This window comes from Capronia coronata (genome assembly GCF_000585585.1).
Source record: "Capronia coronata CBS 617.96 chromosome Unknown acBCG-supercont1.6, whole genome shotgun sequence".
Taxonomy (NCBI): domain Eukaryota; kingdom Fungi; phylum Ascomycota; class Eurotiomycetes; order Chaetothyriales; family Herpotrichiellaceae; genus Capronia; species Capronia coronata.
In genome coordinates this window covers 1,624,274-1,639,750 of record NW_006912898.1, presented here as the reverse complement: position 1 = coordinate 1,639,750, position 15,477 = coordinate 1,624,274, and the positions used below count along the sequence as shown (strand labels likewise).

Here is a 15,477-nt window from a genome sequence, read left to right as displayed (position 1 = left end):
AAAGTCCTAAAGGGAAAGCTATCTAAGATGCCTAGTAGATGCCTAGTACACAGGAGAATTGCTTGTACCAGAGCTTCTTGCGTGTGGGTTTGAATTGAGTGTGGCTGACGACCGCTCTATTGGCAATAACGGAGGATGAGAAGTGAGACACAGACCGCTTAAGATCGAATCATTTTTGCTACGACCGGCGAAAAGTGCACGGGCAGGAAAGATTGTCGGAGGGACATACCCTCCTTGAAAACCTTGAATATAACCCTTCGCTCTTTTCTTTATAGCGCAGTCAGTCGCAGTATGTCGGACAGGAGGCTCGCGAACAAGGACTGACCGGCGAAAGTTGTGGCGGTATACGAGGATCGGTGGAGGAAACTGCAGATCGTGTGGCGGCGCTAGCTGGGGAGAGTCTAAGACAGTGGAAGCAAAGTGACTCAAGTTTCTACCGGGGTCCTTTTCTGTAAGTGACGATGGTGCCTGAAGGCCTCAAGATAAGAAGAAGAGGGAAGAAGAACTGCTAGGAAGGACAGAGCAAGACGAGTGCAGCGAAGCAGGTAAACTGGGTGTGGGAAAGCAAAAAGGCAATTTTTAGGTTGTCGGGCATAGGTGGAGGAGATATTGCCCGTTCTAGATGCTCCAATAGTTAAGGACTAGTAAGGACTATCTCGCGGTCTCCTTATTGTGGTCAGACAACAACCTGACTCAGTTGCTTGAACAGGAACGTGCAAAGCAGCTATCTTCTGTCCGCACCATACTACTGTGCCGCTGCTCATTTGTGATCGGCTATTAGTTCTGGTAGAGTTGGGTGTTCAACTCGTCGTCTGTTACTCCATACTCCCAGGCTACCTACTCAGACCGCCCGTTTCTCCTATGTTCCAGCAGCAGTAGTTGTGTCCACCTGCGTCTAGGTGATTCGCCGGGTAGAGTTGCAGCCTGTAGAGCAACGGCATCACAGTCTCTCACCCACTGACATGCCGCCGATCTGACGTATCTGTTGCCCACTGTTTAGCTAACTGCCTCCTTCTCGGGCTTCAAGCGGCGTGCACATGGTGGAATGGGCATCCTGACTTCCTAGAGGCTGCGACTAGAACGGTATCGTCGCCCATCACATCACTTTCTCCATCCCTCATCTCTCCACGTACCGCTAGTAGAACGGGTTACTCTCTACACGGGAAAACCTTGCTGGCTGACTGGCTGTTCTGGCTGGCGTGGGTGCAGTCAACAAGCGTCGCTCCGCACTTTGCCTGCGGTGCCAGTGCAGCTACCTGTTCTACATTACCTGCCTAGGTATCTTTTCCATCATCATCGTCCTCTCTTTCTCTCATCCCACCTCGACCTTCTTCCTTTCTTGCACACCTCTCATCTCGCGCTTCGAGCTTACAGCAGGTGGACGCATCCAGCTCTCGTCGCTCACCAATCTCCAGACTCCTTCAGCGTGTCCTGACCCTCCACAACCCTCCGTCTCAGTTCCGCACCGACTGAAACCATGGCTTCCAAAGCTATTCCCTCTCACCTCCGCCCTCAGGGGTCCGCCAACGGTAGCAATGGTGCGCCATCTCATGAGAGAAGACACCATGGCAAGTCACAGTCTCACGTGGTAAGTCGCAGTTAAGACCTCCCTGCATCATCTCGCTTCCCAATCCGGCACTGTCGACTTTCTTGATGGAAATGATCAGTCGTTCCTATCCACCGCACGGACCCAGCGTCACATATTCTGGTCGAACTATCCCACTTCCGATGTCTCGAGCGATGCCGGATGGTGGTGAGCTGCATTTTAAAACTGCTGCGCATGCCTCATTTGAGCGTCTTGACCTTCACCATCTTCACTGGGCTCTAAGCTGGAACGACACCTCCTTATTCAATACGATTGCTTGCCCCTACCTTCACTTCCCTTCTACCAGACACAATGCATCTTCTTAAGCCTCCACCCTTTGACCTGCACAAAACTGCAAACGATCACCACCATGACCACCAGCAACATCCGCTAATCAAATCTCCTATCATGCAGGCCTTTGAGAACACCTCTACCAATGTCGCAGCCAGCCAGATGCGCAATGCCCTCAATGCCCTTGCGGATACTGTGAAGGATCCGGCGGAAAAGAAGAGATTTGAGGCAGAGATGGATAACTTTTTCGCATTGTTCAGAAGATATCTCAACGACAGAGCTAAGGGAAACACGATTGACTGGGCCAAGATCCACCCTCCCAACCCAGATCAGGTCGTCAGCTATGATGATTTGCCAAATGGGGACGCTGTGGAGTTCTTGAACAAACTCGCTGTGGTCAAGCTCAACGGTGGTCTTGGTACTTCTATGGGTTGCGTTGGTCCAAAATCCGTCATCGAGGTCAGAGATGGCATGTCCTTCCTCGACCTTTCCGTGCGACAGATCGAATACCTGAACCGCACCTACGATGTCAATGTTCCTTTCGTCCTGATGAACAGTTTCAACACCGACGAAGACACTGCCTCCATCATCAAGAAGTATGAAGGCCACAACATCGACATCCTCACCTTCAACCAGTCTCGTTACCCCCGTGTCCTCAAGGATTCACTCCTACCTGTTCCAAAGTCGTACGACTCGCAACTTTCGGACTGGTACCCTCCTGGTCACGGAGACGTGTTCGAGTCCATGTATAACAGCGGCATTCTCGACCAGCTTCTCGATCGTGGCATTGAGATCATTTTCCTGTCCAACGCCGACAACCTTGGTGCCGTTGTTGATCTCCGCATCTTGCAACACATGGTTGAGAGCAAGGCCGAGTACATCATGGAGTTGACCGACAAGACCAAGGCCGATGTGAAGGGTGGTACCATCATCGACTATGAAGGCAAAGTGCGATTGCTCGAGATTGCTCAAGTGCCCAAGCAGTATGTCAATGAATTCAAGTCGATCAAAAAGTTCAAGTACTTCAACACCAACAACATCTGGATGAATCTCCGAGCCATCAAGCGCGTGGTTGAGGCCAACGAGCTGGAGATGGAGATCATCCCCAACGAGAAGTCCATCCCGGCCGACAAGAAGGGTGAAGCAGACCTTAGCATCATTCAACTCGAAACCGCAGTCGGTGCCGCCATCAAGCATTTCAAGAACTCCCACGGTGTCAACGTTCCTCGACGACGATTCTTGCCGGTCAAGACGTGTTCCGATCTCATGCTGGTCAAGTCGAATCTCTACACCTTGAGCCATGGTCAATTGGTCATGGACCCCAACCGCTTTGGGCCTGCTCCCTTGATCAAGTTGGGTAGTGATTTCAAAAAGGTGGCTCAGTTCCAGAAGCGAATCAGCAGCATCCCCAATATTGTCGAATTGGATCACTTGACGGTTACTGGTGATGTTAACTTTGGACGTGGTATTGTATTGAAGGGTGAGTCTAGTCTACGACCTGCTTGACATTGTCCTTGTTCTGACTTTCTTTCCAGGCACCGTTATCATCGTTGCGACTGAGAATAGCACCATCGACATCCCACCTGGATCAATCTTGGAGAATGTTGTTGTTCAAGGAAGCTTGAGACTACTTGAGCATTAAACGATGGTATGTGTACCGGCATACAGATGACCCACGACCAAAGTGTGGGGAGAAGATCACAACGGAGCGAAAGATGATATCATCCCCGTGAGTGAGCTAGTGGAGAGATATGCAGATGCCCGCCACGGAAAAAGACGGTGTTTCTAGGTGTGCATGCATGCATCGGTAATATCGCATGCTATGGTCAGATGCATTTTCTTCAACTGTCATGCCTTGTGCAAGAGCAAAATCGATACAATGCGACTGCAATCTTTAGTTCTATGAAGGGTCTTTGTGGATGGGAATTTATAGATAAGAATGATGTAATTTGTAGCCGGAAGTCGGAGATTTAATTGAGAGAAGCGTTTTTACGTATTATTTTCGGATAAACATTATTCCGTTCCGGAATGATTCTCCCGGTCCCATCTGATTACACTGCAGAACTGTCAATTAGAAGGGCCATTCGTCTTACAAGAGACAGGCTTGTCCCCGGACAGTCCTAGCAGCTTTCTATCACGATTCTTTGGGCGGTCATTTCTCCATACCACTCAACACCTACCTAGACGGGGTGTTGTGTCGGTTACCAGGCAGAGCAGTGCAACAAGCTCAAATCATATATATAACGGCGACACACGAAAGGATTCGGGTAATAAGAGTATAGCTGGAACAGCGCTCTCTCCAATCGCCTAACCTCTCACAGCCAAAGCGCAGCAGCCAATACAACCCTGATCATCAGCATTCGCAGTACAGTGAACAGTCAACCAGGGCAATCAGAGTGTGTTTTGTGATCATCAAGTTAATAATTTATCTTGTTGCTCTTGGTACTACGCCGAAGATCAGACAGGCGCCAGGCTAAGAGATCTCCGTCGTCGCCTTGTGGAAAGAGGGCAGGATTGGATTCGAGCCGGCTTGAGGTTGTGGAGGACAAGAAAGAGGTTCGAAGGTCGGCTTGAGAACCAAAAGTTGGACCATACCCAGCCAAACTGACACCTCGTTTGATCACTCACCCGCCCGCAAAACCGCCATCGAGACGCCTTGTGGTGGATCGGGACGAGATTCACTTGGTCTGGAGAAACTTGTCGTGTCAGAGGTTAGACACCACGTGAGAAGTGAGTATCTCACGGTATCCGATCTTCAAGGACCGAGATATCTATAAGCGACAAACACGAACTGTGTTCAACGCCTGCAACCGGAGAAGGAGAAGACTTAAACAGCTACAGTGACAAATAGCAATTGTGGCGTGAGAGCTGTGGAAGTTCGGAGGCGAAAATAGGTACAAAGCCGACTGGATGAGCCTGAGGAGCACAAAACAGGGAGCAGACATGGGGATGGGGAAAGATACATTCACGCTTCTCCTATTTGCTTCGGCGTCGACATATACCGGTGCAGAAACCCTCACTCTGCCCGCGCCGAGTTCACTCAGACAAATCTTCACCACTCTCGAGCGCATGTATCCCGGCTTCGTGGACAAGGTGTTGAAGAGTGCCGCCGTGACAGTGAATCTGGAGTATCTCGACATCGAGCTGGACGGGCTTGACCCCGCCGTTGACCTCGGCGACCACATAGCCAATGATGCACATGAGGCAAAGGACAAGGAGAGTGGTGAAGGAACAAAAACTTCGGGACAACAGAGTACAGATCCGGGATCAACGACGGGGCTGGATATGCTGATTAAACCGGGTGATGAGGTGGGAATCATACCACCTGTGAGTAGTGGGTGAAAAGGGTGCTATATTATATATACATCTACAAAGATTTTCCAGGTTGTGGGTCTTTCCTAGTTGAAAGGGAATGCTCATTCCGAGTCCCTCGTTGCCTTGACATATCTCTGCAAGTTCTGTCGCACTAGATGGTCATCCTCGAAGTGGTCACAGAGACGTGGCAGATGAATATATCGTACAAACGGAGACGGGATTACTAATATCCGAACTTTGGTATGGTACGAACTTGGGTGCCGAAGTTGACGTTGGTGCCCTGAGACATTCCCGGCTTTACCGCGCGGATGGGATATTCTTTCCGCCCTTTACTTCCCCGACCCGGCCCAGTTCCAAAGAGCTCTCCGGGTCCTCGCCCGGGGAGGAGAGCCGGTGACCCCGTTGACCGAGTGGGTCTTCAGTGAGACCAAGGCTGAATCTTGCTTTGACTTTATCATGCTATGAACACTCCGCGGCCCAATGAACTGGAAATGCAAAGTGGTATCCCCTTTGTGCAAATGAACAAGGATGAATGAAGATAGGATCAGGTCTCGATCCTCTAGACTGACGCTTCTTTCTAGAGTGCCGAATGTCTCGGATGGTTGGTATCTCTGACGCCGAGTGCCTGTCTCCTTCAGTCGCTTCTCTTTGCCCCCCTTCCCGAGTCTATTCCCGCCCGTGCACAATCCCTCAAGGCCGATATCGAGACTTGCTAGAGGATTCCCACAATTACATGTACACTAGCACCTTCACACCACAAAGACCTTGATAAAGATAACCTCCTGAACCTCGCAATCATCTTTAATTGGGTGGATTCTCCAAAGGTATACTTCGCAGAGATACCCTCATGATAACCAGCGATCCTGAGATCAGTTTGGCTACCTGCATTTGGCTACCTGGACTGTTCGCCTTCTCGGGGTAAGTACGGACTTGGAGCTAGATAACCGGATTGGTTCACAGGGGGATAAGAGATATAAAAGATGCTGGAATCCACCTCGGAGACTGGTTCTCCAGCCTGCAAAGTCGTCTCTCCCTCTAGAAAGCATCCCAATATGCATTCCAACATGGAGGTATCTCCTGATTTCATTCCTGGGACGGTCCACCTGGTCGACCTCGCGGGCACCGTCCACGCCCTTCACGCCAACGGTGGCAAGCGCGACATTGTGCTCGTTCCTGCACCCTCGGCACACCCTGACGACCCCTTGAACTGGAGTCCACGGCGAAAGCTGCTGTACCTCGCGTGTCTGTGCACGTATGTGTGGACGTCTTTTTCACTGACTGACAACGTAACTGACTGGGGCAAAGTTACATTCTCTCCGTCGGAATCGCCACGGCCGCTATTTACTCGGTCCTCGTGCCCATCTCGATTGACATCGATCTCAGCGTGGGCGACCTGAACACGGGAACTGGATACATGTTCTTGTTCCTTGGCTGGGGGTGCCTCTTCTGGCAACCTCTGGCCCAGCAATATGGAAAGCGGCCCATCTACTTGATCTCGTGTCTGGCCACGATGGTGAGTTGAAACTTCAAAGTTGAGCTGTCAAATCGATCGGCAACTGACCAATTGGCGGTGCAGGCGATCATGATTTGGGCACCGTACACCACGACCAACGGTCAGTGGATAGCCAACAAGATCTTGCAGGGCTTCTTCAGCGCCCCGATTGAGTCCTTGTGCGAAGTCTCCATCTCGGACGTGGTAAGAACCTTTCTTTAACTATAACTTGTGCCTCCTACTAAGCTGCAACTAGTACTTCACGCACGAGCGAGGCACATACATTGGCGTGTATGCGCTCTTTCTGGCTGGCAGCAACTTCTTCGCCCCCTTGATCTCGGGCTTCATCAATGACGGTCAGGGTTGGCAATGGGTCTTGGTACGCTGTTGCACATACCGCTCTTCAGGGAAACCACTGATCTCTCTCCTAGTACTGGTGTGCCATCTTCTGTGGTGGGGCTTTCGTGATCTTGTTCTTCTTCATGGAAGAGACCAACTACCACCGGGCTCCGATTCTCGCCATCGAACCGGACGAGGCACTTCCGGAGGACCAGGAATCAGAAAGCGCCGAATCTAACCTCGAAACGTCCACCACTGACCCGGAGAAGAAGATGCCCGCTGTCCGAGGTGATACTGGACCCGATACTCGTCAAGGTAGCGTCCACGTCTCCTACCAGAAGAAAACCTTCCTACAAAAGATGGCTCTCCTGAGAAAGGAAGACCTGCAAAAGAAGAATCAAATGAAGGGGATGGTCCTTCGACCTCTGATCTTCCTGACCTTTCCCGTCATCGTCTTCTGCGGGTTCATGTATGGCGCCATCGCCTGCTACTTCGCGGTCCTCAACGGGACCGCTTCGCTCATTCTGTCGGCACCGCCATACAATTTCTCGTCCAGTATGGTTGGATTGTCTTACTTGTCGTGTCTGATCGGAACGTTCTTAGGGTGAGTACTTGATTTGCTGTTTGCTGTTTGCTGTTTACTGTTTACTGTTTTCTTGAATCTATGACCCTAACTTGCGAACGCAGATTTTTTGTCGCCGGCCCGGTGGGCGACCGGTTCATACTGTGGAAGGCTCGACGTAACAACGGTATCATGGAACCAGAGCACCGGCTGTGGCTCTACAGCATCTTGTTGGTACTCACCCCCGGGGGCCTTTTGATCTGGGGCTTGGGGGCAGCTCACCATGTCCATTGGTTTGGATTGATCTTCGCCATGGGCATGCTTGCGACCTGCATCGCGGTTGGAGTTCAACTGCCGGTCAGCTATTGCATTGATTCGTACAAATCCATCAGCGGAGACGCCATGGTGACGGTTATTCTCGTCCGAAACACCATGGTCTTCGCCGTGAACTACGGGTAAGCCTCTATATCCCCTGGAAAAAATGGTGGACGGATTTCTTGCTAACGACCGACCTAGCATCACGCCATGGGTTACCAACATGGGTTATCAGAATGCATTCCTGGTGTGTGCGTTTGTCGCCCTGGCTCAGATCTCACTCTACTTTGTCTTTATCAAGTGGGGACGTGGATTCCGCAAGGCCAGTGTCTCTCGCTACTTGAAATACGTCAGGCAGATCGAGGACAATGGCCTGGCCCATTAAGCTTGGAGGGTTGTAACCAGCTGCCGGAGGTGGGTGAATTTACGTCTGATGACATTAAAACCGAGAGGAGGGTCAATTGCACAGGAACGTCTGGCTTTTCAATTGAGGTCTCATCGCAAACAAGATATCGGAAGTTCACTATCACAGTTGACGGTCATAAGATATGATAGATAGTATATAGATAGATTCGATGGATCGATAGAAATGCTAAGGGTCTCGGATACATATGTATGTACGGCTGAAGCACTATATACTGTTAGTCTGTATGTGTTGCCAGGTATACGAGCATCTGGTCAGCTCTCGTATGTCGTTGGGACGGGACGAAGCACGGAATCCAGTACTGGAAACAACGAAACACTCAACCAAAATGGGGCATCTTCGTTTGCCAAAGTTGCAGATTCGGCATAGGATAAAGCACTCAGTTCCGAGTCAACATTCTGGTAAGCTTGCTCAGTTACTAGTATAGCACTTCTGATCGTTTCGGCTCCTATAGTATCAACGGCTTCAGCCTTCTCGACAGCAACCGCAATCGACCAGAGGCCTTCCGTGGTCGGTATCAACGAAATAGCTTACCAATGGTGGAATAGGTCTCAGAGATGCTGCCGGGGGCCCATGAGATCATATGAAAGTGGTTTCGATTGAGTTTGGAGGTCGCTTGCTCCTCTGGTGGAAGTATGTCTTCGGATGAAGTCAATAAAGTGCAACTTGGAGAAACTATCAATAGTATGGAGTGCTACGTTGCGTATAACAATACTAATTGAAATTCCCAGCCCACACTGAACAATTTCAGAGGGAATTTGTCTTGATTGCTTCGCGAATGCCGTTCCGATCCTCCCAATCCTCCCGGCAAATACTCTGAGAAGAAATATGCCCTAACCAACGAGATCGGCAAACTCCCTCCATTGCTTATCGTTTACCAGACCGACAAAATCTTCCTGGAACATGCTGGTCGCCAAATGCATGTCTCCCTTTCGATCTTTGGGCATGATGTACGTCAGGTCAGGCACATCAGGGAGGCGAGCCCGCCGGACGAAATCCACCGTTCCTAGGCCAGGACCAAAATCACATTGCGACAACCAGTGCAGCTGGGCCCATGACGAGACCAAGAAATCTCTGCCGGCCTTGTTTTTTGCACCGTAGAAGATGGTCGTTTTGTCCTCGGTGGTCTTGATCAACGTGGCCAGACTGCGGATGAAGTGATCGTCCACCTCACGCAGCGACGCTCTGATCTTGAGGGCCGCATCGGCGAGCGAAGAGTCGCAGAGTTCCTGGGCTGTTGACCACTCGGTATCGGCCATAGCAACCAGGTGGCCCAAATAGCCATCAGGGATAGGCGGTTTCAGAACGGAGCGCGAGTCCACGCCACGTTGTAGGTGAACGTCCTCGTTTGCCGCCACTCGTCCGGCGGCGACGCGCACTGCTGTGAGGCGTTGAACAAAGAATGCTGTGATCGCATCGTTGGTAGAGATCCAGTCAGCCGGACTAGTCGCGGCCTTCTTGAGCGCGGGTAGCTTATCGGCCGACAAACGCCAGTAATTCCATGGTGACGGCCTGGGACGACCGGCCGGACTCGGGGAGGCTGTCAGTGTCGACGAGCGGCGCATATTCTCGTGGGACCGAGGGGGTTCTCCCGGTTTGAGAAGCGGTACAATGCTATCAGCATCCTGGTTTCCCACTGCCACCAGGGTAGGATCAAGTTCCTCTCCTCGGCCAGCCGCAGCAAACATCTTCAAGACAGTGCCTTGCCCATTCATATCCAGAGCGTTGTGCATGGAGGCAAAGCAGAGCAACAACCCCCCCTTGACGAAGTTGGCCTGGACGATAAAGACCGGAAGCTCGGTGGACGGATCGTACGCGTAGCCCATACCTTTCATGGGGCACAGGATGTCGCCATCCAGCATGAAGAAAGGAGCGTCGGCACGGAGAATCTCTTCGTAAGTAGGGCAAAGCTCCGTGCAGTCCTTTCGCCGCACCGGCGACTTGTTCTCATGAGGCGGATATGGCACGATTTCGTAGGTGCCAGAATTGGTCGATGTCATGCCTCGCTTGACCACTTGACCTGCGAGGGATGGGTAGGCGGCGAGCACGCGTTGTGCCGCCGAGTCTAGAGTCGCCAGGACGTCATCACGACTTGACCCTGCCCGGTCTGGGAATCCCAAAATGATCAATGTGTAGGTATCCCAGCATAGCTGACCAAAGATGCCGGGTTGTCGCAACTTGGAGGCCATTTTCTTTGGGCTTTGGGCTTTGGGCTTCGGGCTTTGGGCTTGTGGGCGGGCACAGGGGGAAGAAATCGAGACAATCTGATGACGACCTCCAAGATGGCTTACACAGGACAGTATGTTTGTCTGTCTAGCGGGACTCACAATCACAAACGACCTCGGGGGACCGTGATACCCAGCAGCGTCGATGATTAATGGTATACGCACACCTGTTTACTAAGTCGGCCGGGATGAGGTTGGTCATATCGCGGGGCCCATAATCCGATAACTCCCAACGAACCGGAACCGGGCCGCTTATCTGCCATTTGCTTCTAGACCCGAGAAGACGGATCCGGATTTGCCCCGGCGTACCCGTAGTGGAGGTCTATATCCGTACCGCAAGATAAGCCTTCGCAGTGGGTTGCAGATGATACTAGTAAGGGTCTCAGAGTGACTGCTACTGCACGATCTCCGCTTGATTGTGATATTGCTATCCGGCTCCGCCGAATGCTTTCGTAACACCGAGGGCCACTTCCTTAAACGAACCTCGTGGATCGCGTTCAGCGGAACGAGGAGCCAAAGGCTCGGTGGATCCTCGATAACGATCAATAGAGCCATTCTGCCATCTCCAAGACATCCTCGTATGTTTGAACGCTTGTTCGAACCAGAATCGCTGTGTTTGAGTTCCACGTCGGACAAACACCTGTCAACCATGCGAAGACCCTGGACGGAGGTCGCTGCAGCCAAACGTGCAGAACGCGAGGCACACCTCAAGAATCATTCCCGGTGCAGAATAGATCCAAGTGCCCATGCTCAAATCACCCAAATAGACAATGTGGCCGCCCTGACCGATCTGTTGGAAAAGGGGTCGATCTCGGCGGAAGATGTTGTCGTGGCTTACATCGACAAGTAAGTTCAATGCACCCCAAGCGGCCCTGCACCACACCTAACGCTGTTTAGAGCCTGTCAGGCCCAGGAAGAGGTACGCCGTGGACATCATTCCGCTCAAACATGCTTTGACGGACTTGTTGTAGACAAACTGCCTTACGGAAATTTGCTTCGACGATGCCATAGCACAGGCTAGAGCTCTTGATGCCTTTCGGAAAAAGGAAGGCCGCCTGAAAGGCCCGCTCCATGGCGTTCCGATGTCCTTGAAAGACCAATTCAATATCAAGGGGTTCGACTCAACCTTGGGCTACATCGGCAGAGCTTTCAAGCCGGCAGACTCTGATGCACTTCTAGTCCATGTCCTCAAGGAGCTAGGTGCAGTCATCATCGCAAAAACAAACTTACCGCAGAGTATCATGGTGAGGCCCACAAGATTTCGAGTGTTGGAGTATTGGGTGACATCGGCAGTGGTGCGAGACCGAAAACCCCATCTGGGGTTTGACCACTCATCCGAAGAACTCGAAACTGACGCCAGGCGGCTCTTCTGGCGGCGAGGCAGCCTTGCTAGCCCTACAAGGTTCAATGGTTGGATGGGGGACTGATATTGGGGGCTCTATCCGCATTCCCAGTCACATGAACGGGCTTTGGGGTTTCAAGCCGAGTGTAAGTATCTCCGAGGGTCCTTGTCACTTCGAAAGTACCACTAAAAACTCGTCCAAAGAGTGGCAGATTGTCATATCAAGGTGTGGAAGTCTCCACAGATGGCCAACAACATGTACCTTCGGCTGTAGGTCCGATGGCAAGATCTCTAGATTCCCTCATCATCACCACAAAAGCAGTCATCAACATGGGACTCTGGAATCTGGATGCTCTACTACCTCCAGTGCCCTGGGCACAAGACGTCCTTGACGATTTTTCGCAGAAGCGGTTGGTCATTGGTGCCATGCTAGATGACGGTGTCGTGAAAGTACACCCGCCTATCGCGCGTGTCTTTGAAGAAACGGTTTCGAGACTGAGGAAAGCCGGCCACGAAATCGTCGAATGGGACACATCCCTAAATACCGAGTGCATCAGTATCATGGTGAGACGGTTTAGTCGCTCGAAAGAAGAAGAATCCATCTGACAGCAATAGGATCAATATTATACTGCGGATGGTGGCGAAGACATCCGGCGGGAGGTCACTGAAGGTGGAGAGCCCTTCCTTCCGCACGTCGAAGCTCTGGTCAATCGTGCACCCGCGATATCTGTGTATGAGTATTGGCAACTGAACAAAAAGAAAATAGCGGCGCAGCAAGCCTACCTCCAAATGTGGAACAACGCCCGGGCACCATCAGAACGCCCAGTAGACATACTGCTTGTGCCTACCATGCCTCATACAGCAGTTCCACACCGATCTTGTCGTTGGGTCGGTTACACCAAGCTCTTCAACTTCCTTGACTACCCTGCTTTGTCGTTTCCGGCGGGCAAAGTCACCAAGGGATTGGATCCTGATGTGTTGCCCGAGGTGGAACCACGGAACCCCCTCGATGCGTGGAATTGGCAAACATACGATCTTGACTTGATGGATGGCCTCGACATAGGCCTGCAGATTGTGGGCCGACGCTTGGAGGAGGAAAAAGTCCTGGGAGCAGCGCTGCAGGTTCGTCGTCTCATGGAGAGCCTACCGTAGTTGGACAATGTTATGTTGTGCACAGCCTTTAGTAGATTCCTCTTGGGGGTAACTTCTTCCTAACTCTCAAAGCTCCGACCTCTGGAGGAGGGTTTGTCCTTACTCGGTAATTGAAAATGATTGAATGCAGTGCCGTTGCAAAACTCAACAAGAACATGGAGGCTCCTTCTCCCTTCATAGCCCGTTGCCATGTATAGAGTGGTTGTATCGGCATGATGCGCGATGATTTTCCAGGAGTTGATCGGGACCACTAGTAACTTGAACGACGGATACGTCCGATTTGGGCCTGCCACTCCACTCCCCTGATGTCGGGATTGGCGGCCGTATGTGCCGAAATCCTCCGTTCAATGGCCACAACATCGTCGTAGTTAAGAGATAGGGTTGCTCTACATATTGCATCATCCTCTTTGCAGGTCTTGATCTTTGGTTTTCTCAACGTTCAACCACATTCTCTTTTCCTCCATGTCTTACCACAGGGAAAGCTATGTCTTTGATGCCGGCCCGCTGGGACATATTGAAGGGTTGACCATAACCTCCAACGACACACCTATTCTTCGCTACTTTGGCGGCGTACCTTACGGCTTACCACCGATCGGCCCCTATCGATTTCGCGCTCCCCGCAAGTTACCATCATTCTACAGATATGGTACCAAGGCGAACCCCGGTCGTTTCACAGGTGGTGCAGCAATATGTCCGCAACCTCCTAGTCGGGTACCACCCGATCCGGCTCTCTTCGACGAGAATTGTCTGCAGCTCAACATCTGGATCCCGGCCGATGAGCCCGAGAAAGGTTCATGGCCGGTACTATTCTATCTCCATGGAGGTTTCTTGCAGTGGGGAAGCCCCAATTGGCGGCCCGAAGCATTAGTACGCTTGATCGGCGAATCTGCCTTCAAGGGCATCGTGGTGATGCCAGCGTATAGACTGAACGCGCTTGGCTTCTTGACCGGGAAAGAGCTTGCCGACGAGGCTGAAAGCGGTGATGGAGGTCCATTCGGGAACATGGGCTTTTGGGATCAACGGGCGGCTTTGGAATGGACCGCCAAGAACATCTCATCCTTTGGAGGCGATCCTGACAATATCACAGTCGGTGGTTATTCGGCGGGAGGATTTTCGGCCTTCCAGCAGCTCGCACATGAACTCTACCAGAGATCCGACGCAGAGGCCATCATCAAAAGGGTCTTGATGCTATCCAACAGCCCGGGCGTCGAACCAAAGTCCATCCAGGAACACCAAAAGCAGTTCGACGAGTACATCTCGAGACTTGGCATCCCTATCGACCTTGATGCAGAGCAAAAGCTAGAACAACTTCGATCTCTGCGGTATCAAAACCTGATAGAGGTCCAGAAAGACATGACGGTCTCCGAATTTCGGGCTTTGGCCGACGGGCAGTTCTACCCCCGCGATCTTATGGGCAGGATCAACGACGGCGACTTCGCCAAGAGGATGAAGAGCCGTAACATCAGTCTGCTGATGGGCGAGTGTAAAGAGGAACACAACGTGTATCGCAACTGGCGCACCCCCAAGAACACCTACTCGGGCGTCTACGCGCGGCTAGCCGGGGAATATTCCGAAAAGGTGGCTCAAAAGCTCATGGATCACTACTGCGGTCCTTCGCAGTCTCTCCCATCGCGCTACGAAGATTGGCAGGACCTTTTTGGTTACATTTATGCGGATATTCAAGTTCACTGCCTCGAGCGGGGATTTCTACATGCGCTCTTCAAGGGCGGTCTGGAACCGGGCAAAGATGTGTTCCGATACCGTTTTGATCGACGGTTGGAATGTGTGGCTGAGACGATGCCTGTTGAGTGGGGGGTGACACACGCGACCGACGTGGCTATCTGGTTCTGGGGTACTGACACCTCCAAAGGGCTGACGAGCCAGGAGAAATCGTGGCTAGGAGCTTGGAACAAAGAGTTTGCGGCCTTTGTGGAAGGCAAGTCGGTGCATTGGGGGCCAACCAGGCCCAAGGAAATGAGAAGGTGGAGGAGTGACGGCGAGACAGATGTGTGGGAAGATGACAGGTGGGAAGAGGGTCTGGAAGTCTGGGAGTTATTGAACGGCGGAGATTCATCACGACTGTGACTGCTCCAGTACCAGAGAAGAGAGGACCTGTGACGATCAAACGAAGGAGTTTATGACGCGAGGTGTGCCCGGTAGAACGCGTGGAGAGAGACGATGAGTTGTCATCTTCGGCGTATCTACACAATAGTCCCTTGGGCCACTTGTAAGCGGAAATCATTCGTGATTCCCGTCATCTCAAGTATAATGTATTCGAGATCTACAACCTAGTTGAGGGAGGCCGACGTAGGACTGCCCAATCAGCGTCGATCCGGAGCCAGCCGAGCATGCCGCGAGGGTTGCCGTGATTTCGGATGTAAGATGTCAGAATCCACATGGATGGATTCTGGAATATCTTGAAGCACGCCCACTGT

General features: G+C 51.9%; 6 protein-coding genes across 6 annotated transcripts; 5 read left to right on the top strand and 1 right to left on the bottom strand.

The window, feature by feature from the left end:
• Window positions 1-1,993: 1,993 nt before the first annotated feature.
• Window positions 1,994-3,518, top strand: A1O1_07264 (UTP-glucose-1-phosphate uridylyltransferase; the record flags this gene model as incomplete). Its single annotated transcript, XM_007728136.1, has 2 exons — window positions 1,994-3,356; window positions 3,412-3,518. The coding sequence occupies 2 exons, from the start codon at window positions 1,994-1,996 to the stop codon at window positions 3,516-3,518; spliced, it is 1,470 nt and encodes a 489-aa protein (XP_007726326.1).
• A 1,301-nt stretch (window positions 3,519-4,819) lies between these two features.
• On the top strand, window positions 4,820-5,218 carry A1O1_07263 (uncharacterized protein; the record flags this gene model as incomplete). The annotated part of the gene is made up of 2 exons (XM_007728135.1): window positions 4,820-5,041; window positions 5,129-5,218. 2 exons carry the CDS (start codon window positions 4,820-4,822, stop codon window positions 5,216-5,218), a joined length of 312 nt encoding a protein of 103 aa, XP_007726325.1.
• A 1,037-nt stretch (window positions 5,219-6,255) lies between these two features.
• On the top strand, window positions 6,256-8,284 carry A1O1_07262 (uncharacterized protein; the record flags this gene model as incomplete). The annotated part of the gene is made up of 7 exons (XM_007728134.1): window positions 6,256-6,443; window positions 6,497-6,704; window positions 6,768-6,887; window positions 6,940-7,062; window positions 7,115-7,626; window positions 7,710-8,039; window positions 8,101-8,284. The coding sequence occupies 7 exons, from the start codon at window positions 6,256-6,258 to the stop codon at window positions 8,282-8,284; spliced, it is 1,665 nt and encodes a 554-aa protein (XP_007726324.1).
• An 872-nt stretch (window positions 8,285-9,156) lies between these two features.
• A1O1_07261 (uncharacterized protein) lies at window positions 9,157-10,512 on the bottom strand (the record flags this gene model as incomplete). Its single annotated transcript, XM_007728133.1, has 1 exon — window positions 9,157-10,512. One exon carries the CDS (start codon window positions 10,510-10,512, stop codon window positions 9,157-9,159), a length of 1,356 nt encoding a protein of 451 aa, XP_007726323.1.
• A 685-nt stretch (window positions 10,513-11,197) lies between these two features.
• A1O1_07260 (uncharacterized protein) lies at window positions 11,198-13,042 on the top strand (the record flags this gene model as incomplete). The annotated part of the gene is made up of 6 exons (XM_007728132.1): window positions 11,198-11,394; window positions 11,446-11,467; window positions 11,520-11,792; window positions 11,842-12,036; window positions 12,095-12,454; window positions 12,506-13,042. 6 exons carry the CDS (start codon window positions 11,198-11,200, stop codon window positions 13,040-13,042), a joined length of 1,584 nt encoding a protein of 527 aa, XP_007726322.1.
• Window positions 13,043-13,504: 462 nt separating this feature from the next.
• Window positions 13,505-15,127, top strand: A1O1_07259 (uncharacterized protein; the record flags this gene model as incomplete). Its single annotated transcript, XM_007728131.1, has 1 exon — window positions 13,505-15,127. One exon carries the CDS (start codon window positions 13,505-13,507, stop codon window positions 15,125-15,127), a length of 1,623 nt encoding a protein of 540 aa, XP_007726321.1.
• Window positions 15,128-15,477: the final 350 nt, after the last annotated feature.